Source organism: Thermochaetoides thermophila, assembly GCF_000221225.1.
Source record: "Thermochaetoides thermophila DSM 1495 unplaced genomic scaffold scf7180000011815, whole genome shotgun sequence".
NCBI classification, from domain to species: Eukaryota; Fungi; Ascomycota; class Sordariomycetes; order Sordariales; family Chaetomiaceae; genus Thermochaetoides; species Thermochaetoides thermophila.
In genome coordinates, this window is record NW_006383031.1 from 311,536 (window position 1) to 321,703 (window position 10,168).

Here is a 10,168-nt window from a genome sequence, read left to right on the forward strand (position 1 = left end):
GGTGCCTTAGATGTAGTCAGTCCCATTTTCTGAAGAGAACCATCCTCATGGAATCTATTAGATAACTATACAGTAGCACATATTGGGCATGTCTCATCTACCAACACATGTCTCACATTTATGCTATTGGCTGTAAGTGTGTTGAGTGCCAAGCGGCAAGTGTAAAACAGTAGAGTGCAATAGGATACATAAGGTGCGCTGCCTATTTCGCGGAGTGTACGGCGATGGAGTGGTTTCCATATGCAACTGCATTGGAGAGAACAAAGGCAATGTTTGTGATGCCGATATACCCCGGGCACGGAATTCAAACCCGGTCAGTAGACCGAACTAGCCGCCGAGTCGCCGAACGGCGCCGCTGATCATCGGGCTGCAGAGACGCCATGGACTGGGGGCCGTAAGCGCGTTTGCCGCGAGCGGTGAGAGGTCAGGTGAGGTTAGAGGATGATCTTTTATGCATATTACTCGTAACTAAGACAGAGAGGTGTACCTCAAAAAGTGGTAAATTAAACTAGACTACATCATGACAAGGTTAAGATGATCATGAGATAAAAGTACTTTTTTTTCATCAGCAGCATCGAGCAGACGGGTTCCGTCTTTTTCTGATCCGTATCCACGAGACAATGATTTAAGCAGATATCCAAGCCGTGCATAATGTAGCAGTTGAGCAGGTTAACTCAAGAGAGAATCAATCCCCATACGTAACCAAAAAAAAAAAGCATTGAACCAAACGCCGTACCAAAACCCCTAGTTTGTAAGCAAATTGCACAGCTCATATCTGGCATCCGGTTGTGCCATATACCGCGTAATCTCATCGGCATCAAACACCTGCGAAAAGATCTCAAAATCCGTCGGACACCCACTGACGCTCGACGATGATCCTGAACTGGACGACGAGCTCTTGGACGACTTAGACGACCGACTACTACCGGAGCTCCTGCCCGCCTTCTTGGCAATATCGTCCAAGATGAGCTGCGCGGTTCTCTGGTCGGGATCCTCAAAGACAAATGCGACGTAACGGATGCGGCCGCGCAGGTCCGGATCGTACAGCAGGACCTCGCGCCATAGCTCAGCCAACTCCTGCGGCGGGTTTCGGTAACCATTGCCGAGGCCAAAGTCGCCGATGACCACAGTGTCGTAGTTGTTAATGGCGCAAATGCGCAACGCGCCGCGCAGCTTCTCCTTGACAATCTCCCGCTCGTCGGTAAAAGAGTATTTGGTGCCGTTTTGTGTCAGCTTGGGCCAACGCGGGGGAGGGACTGAGACGACCGGAAGTGAGCGCCATTGTTCGAGCGGCTTATTTTCGTATTTGTCATGGGGGCCACGGAAAACGACTGCGAAGGGTTAGTTAGCCACTGGCTTTGAAGGGCGTATCACGGCAACACTGACCAACATCAGGAGAGTAGATCCCAGCATAGATCGGGATGGGATAATGGCTGCCAACTGCTGACTCTGGCCCCGGAGTGGGCAGGCAGGCTGCCAGTGTACTTCTGCGGCATAGACGCTCTTCATAGCCAACAACTCCGGTCTCCCAGTCACCGCCGGGCCGCTTGTCGTTCGCAGCGCAGATGAACGGGATCTGTCGCCCAGCTTCAGCGGCCCATTGGAGGGCAACGTCGACCGGGTCGCCAATTTGGACGTCTGGGTCTATCAGTCATGAACAATGAGATACCTGCAGGTTAACTTACAGAAGGTAGGACGGGAGAGGTCAACCGGTCGGTCATCGAAGTTGATCTGGAGGAGTGGTTGAAGATAGATGTACGAATACGTGCGCCATGTCGATGCGTACTGGTTTTTAATCAGGGGAATGTAGTAGCGCTTGGCCTCGGAGGCGACCTCGGAAGGCTTGGGCTTGGACTTGGAGCTTGAAGCGGGCATGTTGAACTAGTATGCGGGGGTGAGAACTTTAGAGTGGTTGTTCAGACTTGTGATCTTGCTTGACGGTGATCTTAGTGTTGGGGGTCATCAAGGAGAGAGAGTCCTCCTATATATACACGTAAACGATCAGCGACTCGAGATAAAGTCACAGAAATAAGCATACCTCCAGCCAAATGCGAAGTAGATGCAGAATGTAGACCGGACGGGTGTGTAACTATAGTCTTAGACAAGAAACACAGTAATGATAGCGCTTCATACTGCCCTGCAATCCACACAACAGCAAAGATCTGAAAGATCGCCGCCTATCCGGTCTCAGAAGCGCAGGATCTCAACGGTCTTGATCGATCTGCGTCCGTTCCCGGAGGCCTAGTCGCTTCGGACGTGGTCATTGGCGTTAGCAGCTGATGTTGATGCTTGCTGCCGAGACTGTGGCTGGTGACTTTATTGCAAAAGTGGATAACGCGGATGCTGTGCTTCTTGACGTGCGAGATCTTGAAAAGATCTTGTATTCCAGTTCGGACGCCACCTCGGCGCCAGAGACATGGTCGGCTTGCTGTTGTCCCCCGTGACAGTGAGTCTTGTTTAGGAGTTCTCTAGTAAGTTATGGGGACCCGACGGTACTACACTTGAGCGGCAGACCGAGAGTTGAAGTTACGAGTCCGTAGAGCCCGATAAAAGGCGGGAATGGTGCTGAAACAAAGCTGCAGCTACGCCCAATGGGTATATTTGCTTACTTGCCAACATTTTGGCCAACTGCCGCTCTGGTAGGTAGGGAGGGGGGGAGGGGCGAAGATCAGGAAAAAGATGCCCGAGTTCATCACACAGTTACCTGAAAAGTAACCTGAGTACAAAAATGGAAATCTAGTGATTCAGGTACGGTGACAGCATCGGCACTTGAACCTCTGCTCTGGGCCTGTCGACAGAGTTACCAGCGGTACCTAGGTGGGTAAAACAAGGTTGAAAGCTTGTCTGACTCTCTCCACCAAGGCAACCCCGCGATATACAGGAATGAGGGGGGCTCGTTGGCGTCACTGGCGTCGTGTGGCTTGCAGGTTGATGCAATGGCTCTCAGATCTCAGATTCGGCCACTTTCCGGCGGAGAAGCCGATTCGGGGGCCAAGGAATTTTTTGAGATCATTTTCACAGTTACTGCATGTTTTTGAGTTTGGTTTATCTTTCGCCACATCATTAGTGTTGTCGTCGCCATGGACTGCCATTATTCAGGGGAAAGAAACGTTGCAGCTGACAACAGTTACACTTGTCTATGTTGCCTCTCTAACTGCAAATTCTGTCTTTGGCAGGTAGAAAACATATTTTTTTTTTGCAACGATGATAGAATGGAAATGCACACTTTGTCAGAGGTGTCTTGGAGAGTAGGTGAAGTCAAACTTGGAGGACCTGGTGGGCAACAAAAAGCAAGGGAAGCAGGTGGCCGGTTGGCTCACGCTTCTGTGGGGACCGATTAGATCAGGCAGGGCAACCAATCACAGAGGCTGTCCGCTTCCAGAACGGCAAGTGCCCAGAAGCCAACCAGCAATCGGTTGGCCGATCTGGGTGGGTCATCTCAAAACGGTAAAGCGCAGGAACAAAGTTCCTATCGACTTGCCAAGCCTTGCCAAGTCCTCAACACGCGAACCCCATCCGGATCAAAAATTACGATGAATATGACTGGTCCAATCACAAAGCATCGGACGAGGGAGACTCGCGATGAAGCCGATGAGAATCTGAGTTTGAGTTTGATCGCAGTGAATGCGTGAACCCGCAACGGCATTGAAAACCAACGGAGACCGCAAAAATTTGAGAGATCGAATCAGATCCGAGATCAACTTATTTGCCGTTGCATCTCACTTCTGGCCGATGCGGCTGACCGGCCTGTGCTGATCTTCGACTATCTGCAACGCTCTCGATTGGCCGCTGCTCCCAGCGCAGTCGCGAACAACAAACAACTCGCTCGTCACATCGCTGCTCTTCATATCATCTTCCTCAACAATGCGGGTCGCCTCCGTATTTGCTCAGCCGTTTGCTGCCTGGCGGGTCTGGGCCCCGCGCCGAGTCTGCCGACGGTGTCTCTCCCAAAAAACGGGCCGTTCGGTTGCTCAGATGCTCCAGTGGAAGCCGGCCGAGAAGGTCGACGGCGTCGTTGTCAACGGCTATGTTCGCTCCGTGCGAGCCATGAAGACTCACCACTTCATCTCCCTCACCGACGGCTCCTCGCTGGCCCCTCTCCAGGCTGTCGTGCCGGCCGACCATGCCGAAGGGTGCGACTTTTCCCGTCTTCTTCCCGACACAGCCTGTCTAGATGCTGGCCTGTCTCGGCTGTCCTGTCACGGACTGTCACTGATGCCGTCTGCAGCCTTACTGTCGGTACCGCAGTCCGCCTAACGGGCGCCTGGGTTGCGTCTTCCGGCAAAGCTCAGAGCCATGAGATGCAGGTTGAGAAGGTCGATGTTCTGGGGCCTTCTGATCCAAAGGTATGAGTTGATAATCTCAGCTGGATTAAAACAGTTTCTGACATCACTTGCGCCAGACATTCCCCATCCAAAAGAAATACATGACACCGGATTATCTCCGAACCATCCCCCACTTGCGGCCGAGAACCACCATGAACTCTATTCTGTTGCGGCTACGCTCCGACGTCATTGCCTGCCTGACTCAATACTTTGCAGATCGTTCATTCACCCAGACTCATCCTCCCATCATCACGTCCTCTGATTGCGAGGGCGCCGGTGAGGTCTTCACCCTGATGCCCGCCAGCGACGCTGCAGCAGCCGAATCTGGCGACTCGGCCACCACGCGGGCCGCCCAAGAACACTTCTTCCGTTCCAGGAAGTACCTCACCGTGTCAACTCAACTGCATCTCGAAGCTCTGGCCCAGTCTGTTGGCAATGTTTGGACGCTCTCTCCCGTCTTCCGTGCTGAAAAGAGCGATACCTCACGACACCTCAGCGAGTTTTACATGCTCGAGGCCGAGATGACCTTTGTCGATGACCTAGGTCCCGTCATGGACCTGGCTGAAGACATGCTTCGCCATCTGAGCATCAGTCTTTACAACAGCGCCTCTGTCAACGACCTACTATCGCGCCCTAAGCAGCTCGGCCAGGACCTAGCCCCAGCAGACGATGTGCGGCGCCGCTGGGAAGGCTTCATGCTCCAAAACTGGCCACGCATCACCTACACAGACGCCATGAAGGTTCTGAAGGATGCGGCCGACAAATTCGAGCATAAACCCGATTGGGGCACCGGCCTGCAATCCGAGCACGAAAAGTATCTGGCTGAAGTCATCGGCGGCGGCTCACGACCGGTCTTTGTGACCAACTACCCCCGAGACATCAAGGCCTTCTACATGCGGGAATCCCAAACTCAGCCGAACGGCCCCGATGCTGCTACTCCCGGCGCCACTGTCGACTGCTTCGACCTGCTGGTGCCCGAGTTCTGCGAGATTGCCGGCGGTTCGATGCGCGAGCACCGTCTGGACCCGCTGCTGCAGGCCATGAAGCGCCACGGTCTCGAGGGCCCCGGCGCCGAGGTACTAAATTGGTATGTTGACCTGCGCCGTTGGGGTTGCCCCCCGCACGGCGGCTTTGGCGTCGGCTTCGACCGTCTGCTTAGTTATCTGTCCGGTGTGCAGAGCATCCGAGACATTGTCTCCTTCCCACGGTGGTTTGGCCGCTGTGATTGCTGAAAGAGAGACATGGCAACGGGTGTAGAACTGGAGCGGACAGTCACTCCTCTGAACTTGTGGCACTCATCCTTGGATTTTCCTGCCATTCCCTGACACCGCCGCCACCGTATCCTGAAGGGTACATGCATGATCTGATCTAAATCTTTCTGTCTGTGGCACTCCGTCTGCCGTATCGGTGTCGGCGTCGGGGACCGGAGATCGTTCGAAACTGTCTCGCGATCGTGAACTTCGCGTCTCGGGCATGTGCGAGATTCTGCCCCTCTTCAAATAAGATTTTGTTATTCAAACGGCATACACGATCCATCCCGTCTATATCCGAGCCCGATATCTTGCTCCTCGCACAGCTAGAGCATCTAAGACATATAAAAAAGACAAGATGGATGACCCCAGTCCTAGAACAGCACGCGAGCTGCCGACCGTTACGTTTGATTCTCCCGGCCCGAATCTTCTCGAAACAAACATGGCCTGTGTGTAACGTCCCTCGATCATATAGTCTATTGCGGACGGCAAGCCGCCCGCCAGTTCCTTACGGCCTTAGCTAAGGAGTGAGGGCAAATGGCGGCCTCGCCGTTGGGTTTCTTTAACACGACTGAAGTTCAAATTCGGGATTCGAAGTCTGTAGATGATGGTTTCGAGGGTAAAGATTCTTTTTTTTTTTACACCAGGCTGCTTTGCCTTTGAGCTCGTGATTCATCAGGGCTCGGCTACGTGCATAAAAGAGGGAGGTGTCTAGCGGTGAAGGCATCATATTAGAGGCTGGCTTGGAGAGATAGAGGCAGATACCCAAACCATTCACTGTACTATATTGCAGTAATTGTACAAAATGCCTTTCTACAAGCGACTCTCGAATGCTTGAATGCTCTCATACACTCTCCAATTACAGATATCGTAAAGCATAAGCTCCACCATTCAGGCAAACAGCGACACTCACAAAGTATCCCACAATACGTCTTTACTTTGCGTTGGGCTGATGATGGGCTCATGTGACTAGCGCGTGGCTACCATCCAGCGCAGGATGTGAACCGGGTTCCTGAGAAATAACTTCTCGGGAGCTCTGGGGAGACCTGTCAGCTGAGACGCCCTTGGGATAATTCTTTTTGTGCCCAAAGCTTCCCTTGACTTTCGTCCGAACCTTTGTGAGGATGCCCTGTCAGCCAGGTCTTTCTGCCTGGCGGCGGTGGGGGTGATTGGGGGTTTGTCCACAAAGTCGGACTTCTCAAAGTACCCTGGATTTCAGAAGACTGCGATACTAGATTTCGATAATATCTAGGTTTGCTTAACAACTGAGCAATTCAAATCTGAGGGTAGACGTACTGGGACGGCCCTCTTTGATGCTACTGGCTTTTCCGACGCTGCCGTGGACGTAAAGTCTTCAGCCAGACACATAACATTTGCAAAGCCACAAGATATCTGCAGCTATCATTTTTGTTGCCTGCGGTCTTATTCTGAGGTCTAACTGTTTAGGAAGGTAGACAGCCATCAATGGGGCTCTGTGGGTGGGGAGCTAGTCATGTATAATAACATCTGCGTTACACCCTCCTCCCAGAGATCTAGAAGCTTAGCTGGTTTGTAGCCTCCTCGATCTACCGTGCTGCAGCCTAAGCTAATCCCTATTGCTTTCAAGTTAAACTTTTTGAGTCTTGGCTGCTTGGCAACCGGATTCTACGTCTCTCTCAGCACTCCCTACGCATCCATCATATTGACTCGTTACAAGTCCACGGGGCCCCAATTCATTGAATGATTTATGCAGACTCCTGAAGGATCGTCGTTTAACTCAAGATTCACGCATGGAACAATCAACATGCCAATCTCGGCCCGTGAGCCGCTCGGTTGACCCGGGTAAAAACGGACAACAGTCCATCGTTGTCTCCCATTAACCCCCAAATTCACTCGGTTGACTCTTGGTGCTTTATGCGAAGGCGTTGCTTTGCTGCCAGAATTCACGGAGAAACACTTACCTCCTCTTTTGCAGCGATTGATGCACACGGTCCGTTTGAAGTGGATCACATGGCTGCCTGGCTTGATGAACCTCTAGATATGTCCAGAAACCAGGCAACCAAGTATCACTGGAATATCCATCTGACAGGCATTGATTGCACGGCATAGCCATATCACACCTCCTCGTATCCATGAAGCGCTTCAAGCCCCTCAACCTACCTAACTATACGAGCAGTATCAACCTGCACCCAAATCATCCCAGATCACCCCCATCCCGGTTCTTCCGCTCCCCTACCTACCGTTTCTACATCCATTATTATCGCCAATTCATCGGCACATGCAATAGATATAAGCCTCTTCCATTTTACCCGGGGCCAAACCTTATCCACTCCGCAGGGAGCGGGGTGGCGTCTCGCTTGCAACGCTGTATTCCCGTGTCCATGCGACGAGCAGACTATGATCCTCCGGGATCGCGGGACCGGGTATATTGGCTTCTTAACGGCTTCTGGAAGGACTGTGAATGCTGGGGCCGCATGGAGTTTGCCGTTGGATGGGGGATCTCCACCTTCCCGTGTTGTGTCTGGAACCATGCCGGCGCTGGGACGTACGCAAAGCATAGATCGACGAAACTCGTAAGGGGCCTAGCTGAAACGCCGAGATCAGGATGCTGCCTGGCAGGACCTACCTACCTTTGGGCTATATCCCGTGTTAGTATACCAACGGCATGGTTTAGATGACCAGATCATGTCCCTAAAAAAATCGTCTGGCGAACAAAAAGCTGGCGTCATTTTGACCTCCTCCATGACGATGTCTCCGCCCATCCAAATCTATCCCCAAACCAACGCCACGATATGAAACTCCCCTTAGCCAAGCCGGGCCAAGAACACGACATCCCAAATCTTCATCTCGTTTCGAGCGTGTTTCGCACACGTATTCACAGTCAGCGAATCTCCCACAAAGCCGGAGTGGGGAATGGCCCGACGGAAGAAGCTTGATGTCGGAGCCAAGCTTTTGGCGATCTCCTCGTTTTGTGTCTTGGCCAAGCACTGCCTGCCTGCTTAGGACGAGGATAATAACGTTTGTGGATGCCTGTCCAACGGTTGAGTTAGCGTTGGGGTAAGCAAGAGCTACGTTGCAACGGTTTGTGGGGAGAACTAGAAAGGGTAAGCGAGGACGGGATGGTATCCGTATTGTATGCTTTCTCAACGGCGTAGGATTGCGAGGGTAGCGATGGGCGACGGGAGATTGGTGTTCCCAAGCTTTGGTGTCCATATTGATGGAAGAGCAGACAGAGGAAGGTGTCAACATGCAACGAGGCTTGTGAACAAGGCACAGTAACGTTGGCGTGTCACCTGTGGCAAACCTCTCTCTACAAGCTCCGTTGACCCAAGGTTGTTGTCCTCACAAAGGTTCTGGGGTCCTTCCCATGGTTCTATAGCCTTGGGTATAACCTTCCCAGAGTAGCACCGAAGTCATGCGATGTCAAAGTTTGACCCATACTTGGCTTCATCAATCACAGATGTGATATGGCCGCTTGGCACCTATAGACATGTCCAACGGGATAGATTGATGGCACGTCAGTATACGACTATACGGCCTATTCAGGAATTGCGAGTACCGCTGGCAGTAATAGCCTGGACCCAAGCCGCCGCCGATAGGTGCCCGGCTTGAGAGAAGCACAACATTGTTGAACTCCCCGCCTCCCCTTCCCCCCCCTCCCTCTCACCTACATTGAGCGTGCCACCTTAGTGCTTGGAAGCATTGCATGGGCTGTGTAGCTGTTGGCGCCCCTTTAAGGCGGTTTTGGATCCCTTGATGTCGAAGGTAATATCGCGCAATGCCAGCACTAGGTAGGTTACTCAGTCTGACCAACCGATGTAGGGCATCGGCATCGGACCTTGATCCGGGGTTTCCGGACCCAAACCGACGGGTGCAATCCTGACCCCCACGAGAGAGCCCATAACCTACAGCGTCGAAGTCTGCTCAAGAAAAGAGGCTGTTTCAGAAATGCAAAGGTTCGTTAGGACGCGTCAGCATCGAGAGCAAAGCTCTTCTCAGACTGGTCAGATCGGGGTTGTCGAAATGACCATGCTGGGCTATGAATGGCCGGCCAAGGAAATATATGTGGGGGAGGGCTGGGGATTCTCACGAAACTACCTGTGTGCCAAGCATTGCTGGACCTGGAGAGGCTTGCGAGCAGTGTGTCGACAGGCGGTTGTTGTGTGACAAGGCTTGCATGTCCCGGGACAAGCTCCGTCTGTTGAGTGTGTAATTGGTGGGCGTTCATGAGAGGATCCAAAAGGACCAACCAACAACGGACAAAAAAGGATTTTGATCATTACCGGTCAGAAGCTTCCATCAGTATATTTTTCCCTCCAGAAGCCCCCGCTTGCCAAGGACAGTAAGTCATGAGGTTGACAAAGTATGGTCAGCATTTCTTTTCGACAGAACGTTCCATTGGCAATACATCCACACCAAGTGTAACCCATCCCTGGCAGAAATTGGCCACACGAGGGGGGAAAGAAAAGAGGCTCGCGTTCACGAAATAAGCTTAAGCGGACGGGTACTCGTTGAGGGGCGAATGTGATTGGGCTGCGATATTAAGTTGGCAGACGGCACAGGACTGACATGGTGGATGGACAAATTGATCCAGGTCAACCTACTGGGCTGCTC

The 10,168-nt window shown here is 52.4% G+C and overlaps 2 protein-coding genes across 2 annotated transcripts; one reads left to right on the top strand and one right to left on the bottom strand.

Annotated features, from left to right (window-relative positions):
- Positions 1–744: 744 nt before the first annotated feature.
- CTHT_0017040 (uncharacterized protein) lies at positions 745–1,875 on the bottom strand (the record flags this gene model as incomplete). The annotated part of the gene is made up of 3 exons (XM_006692143.1): positions 745–1,331; positions 1,387–1,638; positions 1,686–1,875. The coding sequence occupies 3 exons, from the start codon at positions 1,873–1,875 to the stop codon at positions 745–747; spliced, it is 1,029 nt and encodes a 342-aa protein (XP_006692206.1).
- A 1,989-nt stretch (positions 1,876–3,864) lies between these two features.
- Positions 3,865–5,557, top strand: CTHT_0017050 (asparaginyl-tRNA synthetase-like protein; the record flags this gene model as incomplete). The annotated part of the gene is made up of 3 exons (XM_006692144.1): positions 3,865–4,133; positions 4,229–4,346; positions 4,403–5,557. 3 exons carry the CDS (start codon positions 3,865–3,867, stop codon positions 5,555–5,557), a joined length of 1,542 nt encoding a protein of 513 aa, XP_006692207.1.
- Between the last annotated feature and the right edge of the window lie 4,611 nt (positions 5,558–10,168).